The sequence below is a fragment of the Sinohyriopsis cumingii genome, chromosome 10 (assembly GCF_028554795.1).
Source record: "Sinohyriopsis cumingii isolate HCF-2022 chromosome 10, ASM2855479v2, whole genome shotgun sequence".
Taxonomy (NCBI): Eukaryota; Metazoa; Mollusca; class Bivalvia; order Unionida; family Unionidae; genus Sinohyriopsis; species Sinohyriopsis cumingii.
The window spans coordinates 37,274,791-37,300,059 of record NC_142970.1 but is presented as its reverse complement, the minus strand read 5'-3'; the positions used below and the strand labels follow the sequence as shown (position 1 = coordinate 37,300,059).

General features: G+C 37.9%; 2 protein-coding genes across 2 annotated transcripts; both read right to left on the bottom strand.

Annotated features, from left to right (window-relative positions):
* Positions 1-13,380: 13,380 nt before the first annotated feature.
* LOC149789884 (protein CFDP2-like) lies at positions 13,381-13,854 on the bottom strand. Its single transcript, XM_089973140.1, has one exon. The coding sequence runs from the start codon at positions 13,852-13,854 to the stop codon at positions 13,381-13,383; it is 474 nt and encodes a 157-aa protein (XP_089829266.1).
* Positions 13,855-18,508: 4,654 nt separating this feature from the next.
* Positions 18,509-21,944, bottom strand: LOC149789883 (beta-alanyl-dopamine/carcinine hydrolase-like). The gene is made up of 2 exons (XM_089971944.1): positions 21,659-21,944; positions 18,509-20,265 (listed from the first exon to the last, which is right to left on the bottom strand). Exon 2 carries the CDS (start codon positions 20,191-20,193, stop codon positions 19,027-19,029), a length of 1,167 nt encoding a protein of 388 aa, XP_089828070.1. The 5' UTR covers positions 20,194-20,265; positions 21,659-21,944; the 3' UTR covers positions 18,509-19,026.
* Positions 21,945-25,269: the final 3,325 nt, after the last annotated feature.

Below are 25,269 nucleotides of genomic sequence, written 5' to 3'. Positions count from 1 at the left end.
TTTTAAATTTATTTAATCCTACACATACGATAATATTTATATTATTTAGCAAAACACAAAATTTATATACATTAACATTTTTGAAAATGGCTTATTTTTATATTGTTTTCTTATTTCAGAAACAATGGTCATACTGAAAGAAAAATATTATGAAATTCATTACCTATGTATTATTGTTAGGAACATAATTCACATTTTCTTTCACATATAACCAATTCTGACACCTTTCAGTTTGAATTGGAAACCAATGAGTAGTAAGGAATAGCTATGTGGCAGCACAAGGAAACGATATTATAATAATCCTAAAGTTGCTTTGCCTACTTTGTTAGATATAAGCAAGAAAGACCTTTTTACAAGCTGAATTATACCATGCTATTGTAAAACATTTACTCCATACAATGTCAATACTAAAGTCATACAGTACGTGTTACTAATGACACAGGGAAAATTGTATTCAATCGTATCCAGACTGTAAATATGTATACTTTGTCATTTACGTTTATGAAAAGACTGCTGAAAGACCCACGCAGCTATTTCATTTAATATTTTAAGCACGTGAATAAAAAAACAATGGACTGTTTATTCCAAATCTCGTTCTTTTCAAATATGTCACTTTTATTCGGCAGTTCATTGTACGTGTTCAGATTCATGTCGGACGATGATTCAATGCTTTTCGAGAGGCTATTTGTACTGAAAAGAAAATTGATTATGTTTAGGGAGGCCTTAAGCAAGTTCTATTTATTTTCATACACAAAAGCAAATACCTTTCGGATTTGAAACTGCTCGTTGAATGCTTATATGTTGTAAAGATTTTTAATTAAAGTATTTCAGGGTATGTCCTCATCTGATTGCACACAATATCGCTGTCTGTGTCTCTGTCTTTCTTTGATAATACTCATATTAAGACGGTGTTCATTGAGAATAAAAAAAAAGATTTCTCTCTCTCTCTCTCTCTCTCTCTCTCTCTCTCTGGTACTGTCATAAGGGTATTGAGACAGTGTGCATTAAAAATAAATTAGTTTCAGTCGAATTTTCTGATATATACAAATATGGTTGTGTTAATAAGCTCGATTTTATTTTCTAGTCAAATGATATTAAGCATATTATTGTATTTACATGTATCTGTCTACAACTAGTAATGGTCTTAGAAATTATCAGGTCGTGAGCCTAGAGCGAAACAAGTACTAATTCATGTATTTATTAGTCTTCTGATCAAAATTTTTAAACCTCGTGTATTTTGAACACACATTATTTATTATTAATCTGAAAAACAATTAGCAAAAAAGAATAGTCATTCACCAGCTCATTTTACTCGTTTATTTATATCCAGTTTGGAGTATTTACGACATAAAGGAAGAAGACGATGTCCAAATTCACAAGAAGCTGTACCAGGATGATTTGCGCCGAATATCTCGACTTCTCGAGAGAGAAAAAAATGATTTTTATATGCACGAAATATGTTGACTTGGTGTTAAATAAACCAACCATCTTATCCTTCTCCATAACGCTGCTATGATGTACATCCGTAGTATCTACTTTTTCTGTCTTTTGCATTATCGAACATATTTTTTGTCTAATAATTCAACCTAACAAAACCCGATTTGTATGTAGGTGCCTTTTGAAGATTATAAGACCTGATAAGTCATATGACCTTAATACGATTTTCAAGGGCGACAAATAAATATCTAGCAATTGACTTCGGCTTCTGAGCAAAATGTCTTGAGTATTACATGGTAAATATGATAGACAAGGTCAATGTATGGAGTCCCCAAAAGGAATTCCCCTTATGAATAGTATATATCCGATATTTGCATGACCAAATCTAAACTAGGCATTGAAAGAATTAGGATTGGTCCTACATTTGAAAGGACGCAAGACCCACCTGTGTGAGTTTCTTGTAATGGACTGTTACAGTGACGCACGTAAGATAAATTGTATTGACCTCCAATCAACACGCGATCGTTACTGTAATGTTCAGCACAGGTATGAACTTCAGGATATGGTAAATGTGTAATGTATTTAAAAATTCTTGTAGGAAGTTAACTTTTATTTAGAAAGATAGCTTGTGTATAATGCTGATTCCTTTGAGTATTTATAACCAACATCGACACTCTTAAATCATCTTATGTATCTATTATCATCTAAGTACCCGTTATAGACACCATTTACATCATAAACTTTCACCTAGTATCGCCATATCAAATTTTCTGTTTTTCTGATAATATTTTCTTTCATATAACCTTTGTTTTGGCTCTGTATATCCTCACAGATATGGTGCGATGTAAATCTATCATTAACCAACCAACCAACCAAATCTAACCTAATTTGATATGCAGGTGTCGTATGATATCTCAAAGGTTTACTAAGATCTGTGGCATGTAGGCTAATCAACGTATGTCAGTCAGACCCACACACATGGTAATTGAAACATGTGAATCACCAACCAGTACTCTCGCTGGCAAAGGTTATGGTGTACCCAAAGGGCTCAAAATTATTAGTGCTAACCATGTTTAAAGTTGCATCTGTATCCAAGATAGCTGCAGTAAAACGTTTGTTCATATTACAGTAATTTTGTTCTGCTGCAGCAATAAACATTACAATTGCCATTTTGCCAAAACCGTTGTCATTGCAAATGCAACCAAATACCGTTGCAACGATAATCAACCGTTGGAAAAAATTCACTTGTCTAAACGGTAATATCATTGATGCAGCAGCAATTTTTATATTCGTAGCGCCAAAATTATATCTTACTGTTGCAACGATAAAATAAACAAAATGAACCTATAAGAAATATTGTTGCGAAGGTAAAATAAACCGAAACCAGTTGTTGCTCGGGTACTTGCATCGGGCACTAGTTCATATGCTGAAATATTAATCATTAGCCTTCGTTCTGTATAATTATTTTATTTTACTCATAGCCCAGTTCAATGAACCAACGCTGGTTTTCGTGTTTTGAATTATTGCATGTTCTTTACAGAGGGTATATATTTCTATTTGTGTTCGAACCATTCACACAGATGAATGTTATTTGTGGATGAGTAGGAGGTCAGATACATTTGGTTTTGTATCAACCATTGTCACAGATGGACTCATTGTCACAGATAAATGTCATCTACAGACAGCAGATATCTGTTTTTGTTTGCAAGTCGAATTGCCTTTAAGTGCTAGTTATACTTTCACTGTTACATTCATTCTTTATATTTTGGTATTTGAATTGTAGATACTGTTTCACTTTTTAAATAAAAGAGATACAAACTAACTTTAATTATTAAAAATAGATTTAAAGATTCCTGTCACATGATCAGGTCACCCAGAACAAAATTAATGATTGAAGTTTATATTTCATTAAAATTTCTGAATATTACATTGTGTTCTGCGATAATTTATTTCATAAACTAAACTTACCCTTGTGCATTCTAAAACCCGCAACAACATCTTATGAGATGGCTTTACAAAATCAATCAGTGAATAATGCTCAGGGAGTTCTGGAAAAACTGGACCAGAGATAATTATACATAGAACTGCAGGCACAAAACAGGCTGAATAAATGAAAACACAGAATAACTAAAACACAAAATGGACCATCGAAGCAAAATAGAGAAATATTGACCAGTGGACAAATGATCCATTGATCAGTATAAGTGAAGAAAGTCAGACGTATTCTCTGAGTAAATCTCTTTATTAAGACCGACTAATAAGATAATACATGGATTTGAAAGGTGTGTGTGTGTGTGTGTCTGTGCGATTTGCATTTATAACGTAGCTTTAACAATTTTCAGTCATATCGCTACAATATCTGCAGATGTGACAATTTATAGTGATGTCTAGCACGGGGGCATCATGCCGCAGACATGTAGCATGATGTCCCATCCAGTCACATTATACTGACACCAGGTCGACCAGTCCTAACACTTCTTCGTGCTGAACGCCAAGCGAGGCAGCTGTTAGTACCATTTTTAGAAGTGTTTGGTACGATTCAACTGGGGATCGAACCCACGACCTCTCGCATTCGAGGCGGACGCTCTAATCCACCGGAACGGGTTTGAAAGATATAAAAGATACATTACAAATATAAAATACTTAAAACAATGTTGTGTATATTTAATATGTATAGTGTGTTGGCTTTTCTCCATGATAATATGTTATTTATATCTATATTGTGTTGTTGACCTTGGTCTGTAATTGAATTTATTGCCTACCTGACTAATGTCATGTTAGTTTGCAAACAACCTATTACATAGCTAATATCTGAATTTAGATCATATTCTAAGAGTACTATCATTTGGCGCTAAGCATGTTTACTAATTCTGAGTTCAAGATACAACCTTATTCTGACCTTAAAATTTTTTAGAATAAATTTTTCTTAAAGTCTGCTGGAGTTTGATCTGTGTAGATAAATATATATATTTAGTTAAGTGTAACATTGAAATATCATAATTTTACATGGTGACTTCGTGAGGTAACAGTTTTCAGCTGCTAATCTATACTGTGTGGGTCATTGTTATGTGACTGAACTATGTAACATGATAACCTGGTTGGATTTCGGATTTACAGCAGAACCCTATTGATGGGGATACAAATACAATGTTGATGGATAAATGACTCAAATAAAGAAATAATTAACGATTAGTACGTGCGTTATAAGATCCAAATATTGGACAAATTAACACAAGCCGCACATACTTAATAATGTAACATAATGTGAATACAAGTAAATGACTTTACACAGTACAAGGACAAATGTTAATGGTTCACAGTAAATTCACACGACAAAAATAATGATGTGTTTTACTCAAATACTTAACATTAATTAACCCCAATAGTGTATAATGAGATATTTTTCTCAAGTAGTAAAACGATGAAAACAAAGGGACAAATATCATACAAAATATTTTTACAATTCCAAAACGTTGGGTATTACAAAACCCACAATTAACCCACGGCTAAAAGATTACACCAGCACACTTGGCTACCAGTCACACTGGTCATATATTACACCAATTATCATTAACAATATCATTAACATTTCTCTCTCAGGGACTCCCATCACGAGTAAATATTTTTCCTCACTTTTATGATTGTCATTCAAGATTACTTGTCCATAATATATTTCATCTAATTCGCCATTCCTTTCAAAATCTAATAATGTGCATTATCTATGAAGGTGAGAGAAGTAGAATTTGAGGTGTGGACAGGTAGAAAGTCTGAGGCAGAATCCATACTGAAACATATTGACAGGGTAGGCACAGTTACAAAAGGAAGGTTGGAAGTGGGAAGTCTGGCTCGACATACATGACAAGCAGCAAGCATTGAAGACAAGCGTGTTATGGTCAAGAAAGAAGTACGTCTTGCAAAAGAGAGCAGGAATGGGAGATGCAGTGAGATGTAAAAGGACAGATGAAGTTCTCAAGAGATATTTACAACGCCTACTTCAGACCTTTTATTGCACTGTGGCATGGGAAGCTAAAATGAATTATGCCTGTGATATGAAATTGGCCAGGTATCGGCTCATCATCGATGAGTATAAGTAGAATGAATGATAGTCCTGGAATGTACCACTGGAGATAGGTTTCCATGGCTTTGTAGCAGTGACCTTTTGGTGTGGCATGGGAATTACAGGACCTAACCGCAGACACCATGGTTAGCAAAGACGCATAGGAAGCATCAGATTAGATTCCGAGGAAGCGAAATGATCAGTGGAAAAAGCTAATTGGTTCCTGGCTAAGTCTGAGCAGTACAGTCGGTGCACCGCTGGAGAGTGTTGTGGGCCAGCTCCAAACGCACTAGGGGATCTACACCCGATTGCAGATCTAATATATATATATATATATATATATATATATATATATATATATATATATATATATATATATATATATATATATATATATATATATATATAAGAATTGTTTTTAATATAAAATTTGAGTGTTGGCTGGATAACATTTACAAGACATCTCTTGGCCACGACGTTGAAATAAGTTGCGTTCGTTAACGATGTGATTTAATGATCATTAATTAATATATATTCATACATAATTATATTTTTTATATTTAAATTAATTTGCGATAGGTACAACATTTTTGTAAATAAGGGTAATAAATATTTTAACTATTTTGTTATTTGAAATGAAAATGCAGCTAATATCGTTAAATACCTTTGGACTGTTTTGCAACAATCTGGCATGTAGTAAAGTTTGCATCAGTATTATACTTATTCATAAAACAACATTACATTCAAATGTATGGTGGTGTTCATTCACTAAATTATAAGACATATTACACATTCTTTTATAAATATGCTAATGTAGAAGATGCAAAACAAACAAGCGATATACTTAAAGAGTAACATTTACGATGAATTCCATACCTCAAACTTATCATTTTCTTGTTCGTTAACGTGTAGGTTTTAAAAACCAACCGCTTGTTCAGTTTTTGAAAGGATTTAACTGAATCAGCAGATCCAATGTGATCAAGAGGTGTGTTCCATACTGTATCCCCTAAATTCGATTTACTTCCTTTGAAAGGATTTAACTGAATTAACAGATCCAATGGGAGCATGAGGTGTGTTCCACATTTTAGCCCCTAAATTCGATATACTTCCTTTGAAAGGATTTAAGTGAATTAGCAGATCCAATGGGAGCAGGAGGTGTGTTCCACATTTTAGCCCCTAAATTCGATATATTTCCTTTGAACCTATTAAGCTGAATCAGCAGATCCAGTGAAAACTGGTGAACGATATATTGGGTGCAAGGTTTTGGCGATCCTAAATTGTTGTTAAAAATCGACCTGCAATTAGAGTGAGAAGACCTTTAGTGGAAAAACTTAGTCATGAACTTTGTAGCATCTCATTTCATACGTCTGAAACGTCATGATATCGTCTATTTTAATGATGATGCATCAATGGTCATATCAAACTATTTTAATGATGATGCGTCAATGGTCATATCAAACTATTTTAATGATGATGCGTCAATGGTCATATCAAACTATTTTAATGATGATGCGTCAATGGTCACATCAAACTATTTTAATGATGATGCGTCAATGGTCACATCAAACTATTTTAATTATGATGCGTCAATGGTCACATCAAACTATTTTAATGATGATGCGTCAATGGTCACATCAAACTATTTTAATGATGATGCGTCAATGGTCACATCAAACTATTTTAATGATGATGCGTCAATGGTCACATCAAACTATTTTAATGATGATGCGTCAATGGTCACATCAAACTATTTTAATGATGATGCGTCAATGGTCACATCAAACTATTTTAATGATGATGCGTCAATGGTCACATCAAACTATTTTAATGATGATGCGTCAATGGTCACATCAAACTATTTTAATGATGATGCGTCAATGGTCACATCAAACTATTTTAATGATGATGCATCAATGGTCACATCAAACTATTTTTTAATGATGATGCATCAATGGTCACATCAAACTATTTTAATGATGATGCATCAATGGTCACATCAAACTATTTTAATGATGATGCATCAATGGTCACATCAAACTATTTTAATGATGATGCATCAATGGTCACATCAAACTATTTTAATGATGATGCATCAATGGTCACATCAAACTATTTTAATGATGATGCGTCAATGGTCACATCAAACTATTTTAATGATGATGCATCAATGGTCACATCAAACTATTTTAATGATGATGCATCAATGGTCACATCAAACTATTTTAATGATGATGCATCAATGGTCACATCAAATTATTTTAATGATGATGCATCAATGGTCACATCAAACTATTTTAATATCAAACTATTTTAATGATGATGCATCAATGGTCATATCAAACTATTTTAATGATGATGCATCAATGGTCATATCAAACTATTTTAATGATGATGCATCAATGGTCATATCAAACTATTTTAATGATGATGCATCAATGGTCATATCAAACTATTTTAATGATGATGCATCAATGGTCATATCAAACTATTTTAATGATGATGCATCAATGGTCATATCAAACTATTTTAATGATGATGCGTCAATGGTCATATCAAACTATTTTAATGATGATGCGTCAATGGTAATATCAAACTATTTTAATTATGATGCGTCAATGGTCATATCAAACTATTTTAATGATGATGCGTCAATGGTCATATCAAACTATTTTAATTATGATGCGTCAATGGTCATATCAAACTATTTTAATTATGATGCATCAATGGTCATATCAAGAATCAGACGAGCTGCTCGGTTTGGAAGCTCGGGAATTCTGTCTAGTTGGGAACTAGAATCGTATCCCCATCTGGTTGAACATTAGTCAGTCTTTGGAAGAACATAAGCATTATCCCAAAGACTTCTTGTGTCAGGTACTTTTCATTATTCAAAGCAATGAAATTTTTTATGTGAGGGATATACAGTAGTTGAAGTGTCTGTTTGTCCACTTCAGACTTCTTTCAGTGATTACTACTGACAGCTTGTTCTTATTATTAACTTACAGTGATATATCTCTCTTCTTTAACTTCAAACCTGTTTTGGATGTCCCATAAGCATGAGTTTTGTCTTAGATTCACTTATTACATTCCTGTTTTGTTTTGACCATTCTTCGATGTAAGATCTGACCCAAGTTTGCATTCTTTGATGTAAATATTGCAACTCGATGACGAAATTGTTGCATCATCTGCGAACCTTCAGTATTTGTATGTTAAATACATAGTGGAAGTACACTGATAAATAAAAGAACGAGAAGGGACCGAGAACAGAGCATTGTCGAATACCGTGCCTTATGTAACAGTGGATAGGGTGGACATTTCCCATATAGACTTCCCTACCACATAAATATGAATTAAACTAACATGCTTTGTATGGACATGAAATCTATAGCAATGTTGTCTACTTAGGAGAATATTACACGAAACTTGATCAAATGTTCTTTTAAAATAAATAGCATGCCAGTTAAGTTGATATTATTCATTTTTTCCATTGATTGATCCGTTAGTTTTGTGAGGGCTCTTTGATATGACTTATCCTTGCGTAGGAAAAATGTTTTAAAGTAATCATAAACCTGTTTCGCTGTATGTTTTCTAAATCTTTCTTGATAATGTTGATAGTTTTGAAATGGTTCTATAATTTCCAGGACCCCTGCAGGAGCCTTGTTTTAAACAAGAGCAATTTTAGCATTTCTTTGTTTATGTGGAAAGACACCTGAATTAATGCAGAGATTAAGAAAGCAGATAACAGTTTAATAACTTGTGCTGATAACTGTAGTACATTTGCTCCGACATCATCGGTACTACATGACGCTTTTGTGTTGATTATGATAAGAGTGCAGAGAAGGTCACTTTCACAATATCTTGAATATATTGTAGATCATCAATAACTCTGGCCTTTATAAAGTTAAGATTGGGTTTATGCTTGGGTTACAACGATTTTATTCACTGTCATAGTATATAATTTCTATATTGGTAAAGAACAACTTATTGTAGAAGCAACATTGTCAGGGCTCAAATGTATTAGAATGAAGTCCTTTTGTGATTGAATATTCAGATACTGTCACAATGAGCTAGAATGTTTTTAAAAACTATATATACCTTTCTTCGAGTCATTTATTAAGAAGTTCACTTTCATGTTTGCTATCTGTTTTCCAGTTTTTACTTTTTATGAAATATGCCCCTTTTATGGCTGGTTACCTTTATATCAGAAGTTATCCGTTTATGTTGATTCGGATGTTGGTCGCATTTTATTTCTGTTTTAATATGATCGAAAAGCGTTTAAGTCAAGCCGTACAGGAATTCAGTTTTACTAAACATTTTCATGTTTTTTATGAGGATTATTCAACAGTTCAATAATAAAGTCACCCAGAATGATTGTCACATATTTCATTTAGAAATGCATTTTAAGTCTTAGTTTCTAGTTTATCAACAAATTCACAGTTGAAACTTGGGGGTCTATATACAGAACAGAGAAGTGTGTTTTCTGTGTATGTATATGTTAGTGTGATTTGGATTTTTAAAGTAGCTTTTACTGTTTTTCAGTCACATCCATACGATGTCTGCAGCGTTGCAATATATAGTGATGTCTAGCACTGGGGCATCATGCCGCAGACATGTAGCACGATGTCCCACCCAGTCACGTTATCCCGACACCTGACCGACCAGTCATAATACTAACCTCTAAATGCTGAGCGCCAAGCTAGGCAGCTGTTTGTACCATTATTGTAAGTCACTGATATGACTCAGCTGGGGTTCGAACCTGCAACCTCCCGCATCCGAGGCGGACGCTCTAACCCCTGGGCCACCGGAGTGGTTGAACAGAGAAGTAAGGGTCTGAGGAAATGATATTTCAATCCAATGCTTCTATATTGTCTATTTCTACTGTATTAATGAATGTGTATTAATGAATGTGCAATGTATAACAGAATACCACCATCCATGACCATTTATGTTCTTCCTTATCTATACCTAATATGTTATTATGAAATGTAGAATTCAGAAAGGATTCACACAATCCCTAAACATTAACCTAATTTCGTCTATTTTAAATATAACATAGTGAATATTTAAATTCGCTATCCTTAAAATTTCCTATTCAAACGAAATGTTGTATAGTTATTAGAAGTAGTACTATTTACATCCTCTGATAAAATATTGTTTCAATAAGAATTGACATCATTACTAGAAGAAAATGTACAAGTAGTCACAATACTCCCATACACACAGGAATTACAAAAACAGCAGATATATGATAGCCGTCGAGGGAGAAAGAGTTGTTAAGCATTGAATTGCTACATGTTTATTCATTACGTACTTCAGGCACAGTCGCATCATGTGACCTTGTACAATTGTGCCTGTGTGTTCTTTATGAAAGTTCACTCGATTGAGTCTCCAAGATTCATGGTCACTTACATCACTCCACTACTCTCAGTCAGATATTTTAGATAGGGTAGGGTGAATATTTAGGAAGGAAGACAATCACGGCAGTCTAAAATAAGAGAAAATCGCAGACTACACAAATATAACATTTATTAACATATGCCACTAATATTCCATTGTTATGTGTTTAGGCTCGAATAAACAGTAACACAATAAAGAGTGAAAACAACAAGCTCTGGAAAATATAACAAATAATTTATTTCCCTGGAAAAATACTGTAAAAATAACAAAATATGAAAACTTACAGTTTCCAGAATCAGTTCCAAAATTAATACAAGAATAATCCACGAATAAAGTTTTTTGCACTCCTAATATTGAAATGTTCTATTGATTCAAGTTTGAGTCCCGACGAAGTATGCTGTATCCTGTACAGTGTTGTCCTTGTACAAACACAATAATTTATCATCCGGTCTTGGAAATCCAAACATAATTTTCAATAAATGTCCTTGTTCAAGAATTCTGTATGAATACAATAATATTTCCAGACAAACTAATTAATCTTTAGGAGTCCAAATAATTTGGAGAAAAATTAACTAAGGTTCATTCCTGGTCACAACAGAAGAAAACATCTTGACATCAAGTGTTTAAAAGCCCTGTACTCTGATCTCTCTCTCTCTCTCTCTCTCTTTCTCTCTCCATCACTATTAATACTAAGTATTTCGCAATTTTGGAAATGCCTAATTGCGAAATACATTGCGAAATAGAGGACGATGGGATCATGTTTACACGTAAGTCACATAGCTCCTGTATGTTATTGATAAGAACCAATCACTGTACTCATAGATAAAGTCGTTTACTTGACCACCCCACCCCACCCCAATCAAGGGAGGAACTATGTCAAAATAGAAACAGGTGTTTCTGTTATTAGGCATCTAAGGAAAACTCAGGTCAAACTGAATTTTCTGGAAAATATCAAATTCCTAGTAAACAAAATTACATTATATTGACATGTAAAGAAATTAAAAAGATTCTAGGACCCACAAACAATCAAATCAAATCAAATACAACTTAAATCAAATAAAAATTAAATCTCATATATGTAACACCATACACTCACACATTCCCACTACCACTAACCTAGCTCTCGTGATGATAATGAAATGAATAATGTAATAATGGGACTAATAAAATCTAATTTCAGTCATATTATTTATCTCTCTTTTCTATTGTACAGTTCTCTGTTTGAAATGCAATTAAAAGTCACCACTGTCCAATATTCCCACGTGAATATGGTCAAATCCTGCTCAGCGGTTTTCGAGAAGAAGATGATTAACGGCTTTTCTGTTTTAGAAACTATATTTGATGGCGGATATATACACATCAGTTTCACATCAGTTTCACAAATCTGAAAACCATTTTCACCACGATGTTTCTGTAGGTTTGGTCAAATTCTGTTAGCATGATTTTAGTAAAAGTCGCTTGTACCTTTCTCTTTTATGGTAACATATATCATATGTGATGGCGGATCGATAATGAAAGGAGTTCATAACAGGCTGCTTTCTGTTGTTGTTGTTCTAGGGTTTAACGCCATTTTTCAGCACTAGATAGGCTATACATGGCGGCCAGTATAACTGGTGGAGGAAGAACCCTGGAAAATCCAGGGAAGAACCACCGCCCCACGAGAAGCTACTGGCAGGCTTTCCCACGTACCCACGCTAGCCGAGCCTTGGACTCGAACCCACGCAGGGCTGCTTTCTGTCAAGTATGGTAAAAATGAAGACAAGATTGTGGAAAAGATGTCGTTTAAAGGTTTCTCGTATTAGTAACGGTGACTTTTATATTTCAGCAACATCGGCCAAATGCATCCTAAAAAATGTAGTACGATTCTTTGCAGTGTTTTTTTTATAAATAAGAATTTGATTGTGTTTTCTACTTTTAGGAACTGCAGCCACATTTGATGGCGGATAGGCATCATATTGTACAAATTTAGCTGATTAAGCAAGAATGCTCTCTACCAACTGATCTAATGGTTTTTGAGGGGAAGTATGAACACTTAAAGCCTACTGGACTGATTGAGACCAAATTTATCAAGAGCCTTTAGGTATAAACAAGCTTGAGGTGCAAATATGTAATTGCAACTATTCGATGTCATTTAACACAAAATTTCAAAACCTTTAAAACTCATGAGAGACAAATAAGCTTGAACTATGTTTGTCACGGAATAAGGCAAGAAAAAAATTCGGTTTTGCATTAAACGATGGCAATGTATATGATTTTTTCGACACGTGCAGCGTTAACTAGAGTAGCTTGTTTTATTACCTTGACATATAGTTACTAAATGAATATATATCTTTGTTGGTCGCTCGTAGCGTGATGCCCATATTTCACGACATGTACGGGTACTTTACCCTTGGGTCTTGAACGTCTTGTTTTTTTTATATAGTATAAATAGTAATTATACTTGACTGTTGTCGCCTCTTCACCATGATGTAGTCGATCTGACTGTGATGGTCTCAGCATGGGCTGTGCCATGTCCATCTTCTGGATACTTTGTGCTGGCCAAAGGTGTCTGGCAGCATAAGGTCGTTATAACTAGCGAGTTCCAGGATCCTCAGTCCTGTCTCATTTGTCTGTGCATTGCAGCAGTGCCCACATATTCCTTTCCAGTTCATGCAAGCGTCCTCGCCTATCTTGGCATTCCAATCACCTTGCACAACCAGAATGTCTTTTCTCGGTGTTTTATCCACAATTTCTTGTATCTGGTCAGAGAAGTCTTCCACAATCACGTCATCATAGTCTGATGTTGGGGCGTATGCCTGTATTATGATGACGTTGAATGGAATTGCCCTGAGGCGGAGGGTGATGAGCCGGCTGGATACTGGCCGACATCCCATGACAGTACTCACACTATCCTTGTGTACAAGGAGACCAATTCCCTGCTCATGTTTGTCTTCTCTGCCACTGAAGTACAGTTTGTGTCCTTCCATGGTAGTTGTTCCTCCAATCTTCTTTCATCGTATCTCACAGAGTTCTAGGATGTTTCAGCGGTATCTGTTCATTTCATATGTAAGCTTCTCAAGCTTTCCTGTTTCTCTTAGTGTTCTCACGTTCCATGTGCCAACGGTGATGTTGTTCCTTACATGAATCTTGCTGCTCTGAGCACCAGTCATATACTTTCTACCTGGTGCACGACGGAAGGCGCGGTCGTTGTGGAACCGGACGACGACCGAGCCGGTATGGGATGGGTAATGGTTGTCATTTTTCATGTGGTATGTCTAGGGCAGCTGTCGCCTGGCGGAGCCCAACCCTCTCCAGGCCTGATCACAGCCGATTTCCTCCCACTTGGTGGCTCGCCTTGGTCACGAACATGTAGCCGTTGAGCTGTTTGGCAGCCTTTCCGCTTGGCCGTTGACTTCGTCGCGAAAGTTCTTCCGCACAGTGATGACGTGTTAACATCGCACTGTTTTCCATAGCTGGAAGACTCGTGGAGGGCGGGAGCGTCTACCTTCCGGTGAAAGTTTAGATGACTTGCCCATCGCCCATAGGAAGTGACCATGATCTAGTGATGATGACCTTCAGCCTACATCTAAAGAAGGTCAAGAAAGAGAGCCACACAAGAATACAATTTGATCTCGAGAAATTGTAGGATCCCGTAGTAGCAAAAGCCTTCCAGGCAATGATTGGTGGGAAATTTGCACCGCTCACTATCCTCGATGCTGACAATACCGACGTGGACACGTTGATCACCACCTTTAATACAGCGGCGACCGAAACAGCCAGCGATACCCTCGGTAGACATTTCCCAGTCATGAAACCCTGGGTCACAGCTGAGGTTCTGAACATGTGTGACAAGAGGAGGGAACTGAAGAAGAAAAGGAACGATAAAAAAGGGGCAGATCAGTACAAAGCAGTCAACCGGGAAGTCAAGAACAGCTTCAAAAAGCAAAAGAGAACTGGACAGAATGAATGTCCAAAGACATTGAGGGAAACTTGAAGAGGAACAACTACAGGAAAGCATACCAAATGGTCCATGTTCTAACAAGCACAAAACGGCTGGTTACCTCCATACAGGACAAAGTCGGAAACTGCCTCACAGAAGAAAAAGATATTATGAAAAGATGGATAGAGTACTGCTCAGAACTTAACAACCACCGAGCCACAATAGATTTAGAGGTACTGAACGTCCCTCTAGCAACTAACAACGACAACCACCCTATTATCTGCGAAAAAGTAGAAGCTGCAGTGAGATCACTGAAAAAGTGTAAGTCAGCAGGAGTGGACAATATCTCAGCAGAACTAATCCAAGCTTGGGGAGAAGCAATGATTAGCGCCCTCACAAACAACTGATCACTGACCATCACCCTCCCCAACAAATGCAAATTGCAACAGTGTCAAAACCACTGTACAATCAGTCTTAAAAGCCATCCAAGCGAAGTCATGTTAAGGATACTGCCGAATAAATTAAAACCACAGGCTGAAAAGATCATTGCCGAGGAGCAGGCGGGGTTCATATCAGGGTGCAGCACAACAGAGCAGGTCTTCAACCTCAGGATATTGTGTGAGAAGTAAATCCAACACCAGCAAGATCTGTACCACATCTTCGTGGATTACAAGAGGGAATTTTACAGGGTAGGGCATGCAGCCTTGTGGGCGACCATGAGCCTGTACAACATCAATGCCAACCTCATCACATTAATAGAGCATCTCTATGGCAAGGCCACTAGTGCAGTATACTTCAACGGCAGCATAGGGGTTTGGTTCAGAACGACAGTGAGAGTCAGACGAAGCTGTCTGCTCTCTCCCACACTATTCAACATCTTTCTGGAGAGAATCATGGCAGACGCGCTTGATAAGCATACATTAAGAGTCAGCATCGGATGCAGAAAAATCACCAACTTACGTTTTGCTGATGACATTGATGGACTAGCAGGAAATGAACAAGAATTACTAGCTTAGTAGAGAGCCGTGACGAAAGCTCTGCAGCCTATGGCATGGAAATTAGTGCAGAGAACACCAAAATGATGACCAACAACATCAATGGCATCGGCACTGACATCAGGGTCCAAGGTACAAAGCTGTAAACAGTCCACAGCTTAAAGTATTTGGGGGCAACTGTAACAGATGAAGGATCGAAGCCTGAAATACTCTCCAGGATTGCACAGACAACAGCAGCGATGGCAAAACTGAAGCTCATCTGGAAGGACAAGAATATCGCACTCAGCTCAAACGTCAGACTGCTGCACTCACTGGTGATCTCCATATTTCTCTATGCCTGCGAATCATGGACCATAACAGCGGACTTGGAGAAAAGGATACAAGCTACAGAGATGAGATGTTTTTGAAAGATCCTCGGCGTCACATACAAAGACCATATCACCAATGAAGAAATACGGCAAAGGATAAGACAAGCCATTGGTCCTCGCGATGACCTCCTGTTCATAGTGAAAGAACGGAAACTGCAGTTGTATGGGCATGTCTCACGATCATCAGGACTTGCCAAGACAATCCTACAAGGCACTGTACAAAGAGGAAGAATGAGAGGCAGGCAAAGAAAGAGGTGGGAAGATAACATTCGAGAGTGGACAGGCTTGGCACTGAGCGACTCACTGAGAAAGACGGAAAATCGAGAGGAATGGAGGAAGCTGGTTGTTAGGTCTTGTGCGGTGCCTCAACGGTCTTCCAGACTGATGATGATGACGATGATGATGATGATGATGATGACCATGATCATGATCATGATGATGTTAGATAGTAAAGTTGAGTCTGTGTAAATCTGGGAAGCTGAGCCGAAGTGGAACTGTGATATTTTGTGGGTTTTTTCATTCAAAGTGGGAAGTTGAATCGGAGTGCACCTGGCGTGGGTCGGAACTATGATATTTTATTTTGTTCCATTTTATATAGCATATCCGTTAGATGAACCGTCGTCATCATTATCATTCGTAATTTCAGCACTGTGTCATCATCTCATCGTCATGATATATATATATATATTAGTCCAAAGCCCACTGAGTTTCAAATCTGTTACAATGTTGACTTAACTTGACAGACAACAATCCGACTTCAGATATTTCCACCAAAATTACCTGGCCAATAATTGTTCTCGGGTTGTTATAAAAAGTGTTAATCAAACGCGCAGATTCTGGCCATATGTTGTCCTTTTTTGTATGGGTTCATAATATTATGCGTACGAGAAAGAACGAGTGACTGAATTGTTATTCCATTTTTACCACCATAAAATTAGGGAGGCTTATTACACTATCATTCGGATGCTTCATAAATCTTCATAAACCTTCATAAAACTTCATTAACAATGACTGATGCCAAAACTCGTTTTTTCATGTAATTTCTGTCTCAGTAATGTTTTTTCGTATTTGTTTAGACTAACTTGAGGGGCCCATGGAAGTGGGGGGGGGGGGGGGGGGGTTAAAGTCGTATTGTCGTCCAATACCTAATAGGGTTTAAGACCAGAAACCCCTTATAATAGACTACTTTCCGCGTTTAGTAATGGCAGCCAGATTGCATCGAGCTTTGTTAGTACCATTTTGCATGCCTTTATGCCAGGATGATTTCCATCAAATATGGTCAAATCCTTCTCAGCGGTTTCCGAGAAGATACTTAAATGCTTTTCTGTTTTAGCACCCGCCGTCATATTTGATGGCGGAACAATTTCAGTTGCATAAACCTGCAAACAATTTTCACCACGATGTTTCTCTCAGAGTTGTCAAATTCTACTCGCGTGGCTTTAGAAGAAGTCGCTTGTACCTTTCTCTTTTCTGGTAACATGTGTGATTATTGATGGCGGATCGGTGACGTTTGTAAAAATAAAATTGAAAGTAATTCAATTCTGTAAAGATTGGTAGATTTTGGAGAAGTCGTTTAAAGGTTTATCTTATTAGTAACGGTGACTTTTATATTTCCGCAACATCGATCAAATGCATTCTGTCCAATTTGTTGCAATCCTTTGCAGCGTATTTTTTTTATACGTAGTTGATTCCTGATTCCTTTTCCTACTTTTCGGAATGGGAGCCACTTTTGATGGCGGATAGGCGTCATACTGTACAAATGTAAGAGCTACTTAAGCAAGAATAATCTCGGCCAACTGAGTAAAAACTGGTTTGTGTTGCTTGAGAAGTATCAACAATTACTGGACTATTTCAGACCAAATTTAACAAGAGCCTTTAGGTATAAATAATGTTGTCATGCAATTATATAATTGCAATGTTTCAATTAACATACCGTTTTCGTTTAACACAAAATTTGAAAACCTTTTAAAACTCATGCGAGACAAGTAAGCTTGAACTATGTTGACTTAGTTTGATAGACATCAATCTGACTTGAGATATTTCCAACGAAACTACCTGACCGATAGTTATTCGCGGGTTATTTGGAAAAGTGTTAATCAAACATTCCAGCCGTATATTGGCCTATTTTGTGTGCGTCCAAAATAGTATTCATACGAGAAAGAGAGAGTGACTGTATTCCTATTATTCCACCATAAAATTGGGGAGGGGTGGCACACTATCATTCAGACAATTTATAAATCTTCATAAACAATGATTGATGTCAAACTCGTTTTCATGTACCAAATTAGAGTTTAAACTTGAAATATGTGCGTTTGATTATAGAAACTTAAAGACAACACATTTGTGAGGATTTATTTCTTCCTTAGTTTCCAAGAAATATGGCTTGAAAATATAAGATGAAAAGGTATTTATGTCATTCAGGTGAGACACTCATTCCGAACAAAGAAATTAGCAACGAGAACAGAACAGAACCAAAGACAACATGAGTTAAATATTACAAGTAACATAAATTCAATCCGAAAGAAACATCTTCGTTCATAGTTATAACCGGATTCTAATGTGAAGGTATATCATACGAATGAACACACACACACACACACACACACTATTTTACGCTTATATGAAATGCACAAAACAGTTGTGCAGTAGTTTTGGTAACAATAATCGATTAGGCTGGAGACACAATTCTTGACACCGGGCATGTGAAAGGAGAAAATATTTCTGAAATTGTATATACATGTAAAATCAAAACTAAGTGTGAATCAAGACAGGAATATGGAATCTGTAAATGCATTCACGATTCCGACGTAGTATGTAATGGTCCACTCACCGGTAATGTCCCTCCTCACTCCAAATTTATTTTCCGTGAAAGGTTAGAGGAAGTTTCACAAGTGGGGCATTGTCGCTTTTCGGATTTTCGATGTAAATTTCCATGGTTTTCTTTAAAATATCGAACACAACCGTGCTCCCCGTCAAACTGGGATCTGGACGTCGCGCACACCTGTATATTGGATACATGCTGTTCTGCGTATCTCCGAGCACAGCTTTGATATCCTTAAGGGTCCTTGGTGGAGGCATCTCATGTGCACGTTTAGTACGTGCGTTTGAAGATGGTAAATTAAAGTTTTGCACAACGTCCTTGAGATGATAATATGAGTTGAAATGGTAATAATGACATGGTTTGTCTGGATCTACCTGTTCGTGGATGGTGGTCAGTTTCAAAGGACTCTCAAATTTACCAGGTCCTACTTCTAATGACCACATCTCCTTGTGATTTACTGAAGCTATGTTTGCATTAAATCCATCAGAAGCCCCGTAGCCTTCATTGCGAGATATTCGGACCATTTCATCGACACTTGATGCAGACAAAAGTCCCCGTGTTATTATACCTGCGGGCGTGCAACCCACGCAAGCTTTCATTGGTACAATTGAATTTATTGTATAAGCAAGACCGTACTTGTTGAACCCAAATGCAAAACCCGGCAACATCTCGGGACACGAAAGTGCTGTGAAATGTTCCTCCTCACAAGTGACAGTTCCTTTCTGGGCTCCCGGGTCAATAATATGAGCGCTAATGATGTAAAAGTAAGGGACACCAAACGCGTCAATGTCTTCATTTTGAGCCAAAATTTTCAGGTTAGGAGTGTTGACATATACAGAGGAACAACCGTGGATGTGCTGCTCAGGATTGTGTTCTGCTTCCATTAAATCGAGAAAGTATGTTTCCTTCGCAATGTACAACAAGAAGATGTGTTCAAATGGCATTCCACTTCCGTCTGACATTCCTCGAAGTTCCGTAACATACTGGGGGAAGCTGCTTTCTGAAGCCTTTAGATATTCATCGAAGATTTCTCTCCCTTTGTTGGTATTATAAAAGGGGAGGATACGTGATGGAATTAGGGAGGAGTTAAAATATTTATGTATCCACTCCCTGAAAACTGTCCCAACGTTGTGTCCCACCTCGTAATACGTCCCTCGGGTGTACAGCACGGGAAGTCTTTGTGCATTATTCGTGTGTGCCATAATCTACTCTTTAGGATCTTCTTTACGCTGCTGAACGTAATTTCGTTGGGTATTGCCTTCTTCATCAACTATCTGAAATAACCCGAATGAAAGCAATAATTGCATAGCTTGCCTATATGAAGGCTATAGTAGCCAGAAATAAAACAATACTGAGAACTTTTTTGGTACGAATGGAATCATGATGGATTTCTAATTACATTTTCTGGATTACTTTGAAATTATCATCCTAAAAGTCATGTATGTATGTATGTATGTATGTATGTATGTATGTATGTATGTATGTAGGGATGTATGGATGTATGGATGGATGCATGCATGCATGTATGCATACATGTATGCATGCACGTAATTGTTCCCGTTTGATATTCTGCCGTTTTCCACTATCAGTGATAGAATTTCAAAGGAACGTGGTTCAAGTCTCAGGCTTGGTCAACGTGGGTATGTGAGAAATTTCACGAAGTTGAGTGGTTCTTCCCAGTTTTGTTTAACCAGGTTCTTTCTCCACCAGGTACAGTGGTCGCCACTTACATCTTATTATGTGCTGAAAATGGCATTGAACCAACAAAAGAAAAAAATATTACCTCCTGCTACACACATTCTACGCCTTTTGCTGCAACATGAATGATGAAAATGCTTGAATGGTATCTCAGACACCACATGTACCAGCGCAGTTTGGTATGTGACAACGAATTTTACCAATGAACAGAGGTCTTTAAAAGTGAATAGAAAGACTCAAAAAAGAAAAGAAAAGGAAGCGAACCCTCAACCACCAAGACCCCAAGTTATGATGACATCAATAATTCGTTTGAATCCTTCCTAGTTGACCTACTACATAATTATGTGTATTAGCCATTAATTAGTTTACAAATATATTGCTCTTTAGGGTTAAAAAAGGGTGCGTAATACAAAGAATCAGCAATTTTAAGCAATATTGTGAAATTAATTTTGAGGACAGGAGAAAAGGTAAAAACGCAGCAAATAACAAGCCAAGGATGTAAACTGCCAGCCATCTTTTGAGATAGATGTCCTGTATGTGTACAGATATAAATGGTATAAAAACAAACGTCCTGGTTATATTTGTGAACCTGATGATTCAATTCAGGACCACTGTAACCTGATGATTTAATTCAGGACCACTGTAACACATGTGGATGAATCTGGACCAAAGATCAATGTTTCCTTTTCTTTTTGTTTTGTTTTATTTTTACTGGTACAAGTTGGGGCAAGAAAGCCAATTACCTTTATGAAGAAAATGGATGTAATAACCAACTTGTCCAAACATGAGAAAATATTTGTGTCCAAACATAGAAGAAGAACAAGTTATCCATATCACTCTCCATAAAAATCACAACTCTCTTGAGAGCAAACAACGAGAACTAGTTTATGCTAAATTTCAACACAGCTAACTCTGCCTAAGTTAAAACAAACTGATAGTGCTATCACAAATACAAATTCCGGCACTTACCAGTTAGAGTGGGTTATACATCCACCATAAGATATCCTAGTATCATACAATTGCACTAGTGACAGCAACAGTTCCCATATGTCCAGGACGGATAATACAAATTTCCATCTAAATCACGAATTAGAGACTTGCTAGAGGGTCGTTCATACACCGGGGTAATTTTACAAGCTATTGATAACTCCAATGCTTCACAAACATCTAGACTCTTCCGAACAAAAGGAGAGTTGTATAGTAAACATCATTAGCTATTAATAGTCCAACGCAAAGTCTTACTGGTATATTGTACTATTTGTGTGTAATTGTATCTAGTATCGGAGTCGACGCATGCGTTATCGGCACGGCGGTTTACCACGATACCTACCACGATATGTATTCACTTCTTTTCGGTAGTTTTAGTCAGTAAGGCATGTAATCGAATTCCAGAACAATAATCGTGTTACTAATGTATTGCTATCAAAAATATTTTCTCATTTTTATGAGAAAAGAATTCCCAATGCTTTATGTAGTTGTATTGGCGTAATTGGTTTCGAATATTTAAAATTTATAAGTTTATTCATGAACCTTTCATAACATGTTGGACACGTGTCGTATATGCTATTATGACAGCCGAATGAGATGAACGGAAAGATATTCGAGCAAATTGTAACTTCTTGAAACACTCGGAGGAAACCACAAATTTAAGTACACGTATTCCTGATATAATCGTCCTAAGATTCTCAGGAGGGGAGTTGTTTTCTGGTCTAAATTTAAATTAACTTAATTTCTCTTGTCTATTGAATATTTCATTGTGTTTTGTTTACTGGTCTTATCTGATAAATTTATCTGACGAATCTGCAACCTAAGCAAAGTGTCCCAGTCTATTATATCAATAGTGCAACGGATGAATCGTATTTAGTTCATTTTCAATTTTATTTAACAAGCTCTCTGTTTTCACAATATTTTTAGCAGGGTTTCAGCTATAGATCATTTTCAGATACTATTTTTAGCTGGCCAAATTTGTTTGAAACTTTCTTCACGAACATACACTATGTTAATGACAATCGCTTAAAAGTTGCCCTACGTTGATTGCGCATGCATTAAATATTGGAGTGGAAAAACCCAAATACGACTTCCTGAAAAAGGTATATAGTGTAAGCTCAAACATCCTACTTTAGTTACAGTGAAACCTTATACAACACATAGTATACATGTTAGAGATGTGCTATTTTACTTCCAGTCTAAATAATTTATTTTCTTCTATTTGAACATACTAATTTTGTTTGCTTTGAATAATAATGGATTTAGTATTGTTTTAGTTGTGGTCTGCAAACTGAAGGAAGCCCTCACCAAAGTGACACCTGATGACACCATTGACTCCAAGTGGTCCCATATCCGTGACTCTGTGTACAATTCAGCCATCACAGCTTACGGGAAGAGGGAGCGAAAGAATGTATGAGGCAAACTGGGAGGAGATTGAGCCCGTGACTGAGGTAAAGAGGAAAGCCCTCCTGGCATACAAGGCTGCACCTAGCCCCAGAACACTACAAGCCCTCAGGATTGCAAGGAACAACGCCCAGAAGACCGCCCGCAGCTGTGCCAACACCTACTGGCTGAACCTTTGCAACAGTATACAGACAGCTGCTGACACCGGGGATACAAGAAGAATGTATGAGGGTATCAAAAAGGTGACAGCCCCCCCCCCCCGCTACAAGACCGCCCCCCTCAAGTCCAAAACGGGCGAAGTCATCACAGACCAGGGGAAACAACTGCAGCGATGGGTTGAGCACTATCTCGAGCTATATGCAACCCAAAACAATGTCACTGGAACTGCGCTGGACGCCATTCCAGACCTGCCTGTCACGGAGGAGCTAGACACACAGCCCACCCTGGAAGAGCTCGGAAAAGCCATCGATTGCCTCGCCTGTGGGAAGGCTCCTGGAAGCGAATGCATTCCGCCTGAAGTCCTCAAGAGCGGAAAACCAGCACTGCTCCAACCCCTACATACAATCCTCTGCCTTTGCTGGGAACAGGAATACATCCCACAGGACATGCGTGACGCCAACATCGTCACTTTGTACAAAAACAAAGGAGACCGTAGCGATTGCGACAACTATCGGGGCATCTCCCTCCTCAGCATTGTTAAAAAGGCTTTCGCCCGTGTTGCCTTGGCGCGCTTGCAGATCCTAGCCTCCCTCGTCTACCCAGAGTCCCAGTGTGAATTTCGAGCCGGCAGGTCAACTGTAGACATGATCTTCTCACTACGTCAGCTGCAGGAGAAGTGTCGCGAGCAGCAGATGCCCCTCTACATTGCCTTCATAGACCTGACGAAGACGTTTGACCTGGTTAGTCAGAGTGGACTCTTCAGACTCCTGCGGAAGATCGGCTGCCCCCTCCCCACGTCTGCTTGCTGTAATTATGTCGTTCCACGAGAACATGCACAGCACAGTGTGCTTCAATGGCGCAATATCTGATGCATTCCCAGTCATCAGCTGAGTCAAACAAGGCTGTGTCTTTGCGCCGACGCTCTTTGCCATCTTCTTCTCCATGCTTCTCCAGTACTCATTCAAGGACTGCAGCGAGGGAGTGTACATCCATACCAGGGCTGACGGCAAGCTGTTCAAAATCGCCCGTCTCCGTGCTAAGACTAAAGTCACGGAGGTACTCATCCGTGAATTGCTCTTCGCCGACGATGCAGCCTTGACATCACACATGGAAGATGGACTGCAGCAGCTGGTATGCCGCCTCTCCCATGCTTGTAAGGAATTTGGACTGACCATCAGTTTGAAGAAAACGAACGTCATGGCGCAGGACGCAGACTCCCCTCCCTCTGTCACCATCGATGGGTACAACTTGGAAGTTGTCAAGAACTTCACATACCTCGGGTCTAACATCTCCAGCTCACTCTCCATTGATTCTGAGGTGAACGGCAGGATTGCCAAGGCATCAGCAGTGATGGCCAGACTTAACCAGAGAGTATGGAACAACCCCAACCTCACAGAGAAGACCAAACTGCGTGTCTACCAAGCCTGCGTACTCAGCTCACTTCTCTACAGCAGCGAAACATGGACCACCTATGCAAGACACGAGAGGAAACTCAACAGCTTCCACCTGAGATGTCTGCGGCGCATTCTGCACATCCAGTGGCAGAACAAAGTACCCAAAACAGAGGTTCTAGAACGCGCTAACATGAACAGCATATTCTCCATTCTCAGCGAGAGGCGCCTTCGCTGACTTGGCCATGTCAAGAGAATGGACCCAGGTCGCATTCCCAAGGACCTGTTATATGGGGAGTTAGCAGAAGGTGCACGACCAATTGGACGACCACATCTGCGCTACAAAGATGTTTGCAAGAAGGATATGAAGACAGCAAACATCAATGTCAACGACTGGGAGAGCTGTGCAAACAACCGTTCCAGTTGGTGTCTAGCTGTCAGGCAGGGAGTTCAAAACGCAGAGGAAGAGAGAAGAACAAAACAAGCTGAAAAAAGAGCTAGAAAGAAGGATAAACAAAAACTTACTTTGGAGTTACGCCATCGTCTCCCGTAGACGGACGGATGCCAAGAGTGATTGTTTTAGTTAGCTATAATTAAGAGAATGTAGTATCATAAAGGGTGTTTCAAAAGACAATTACC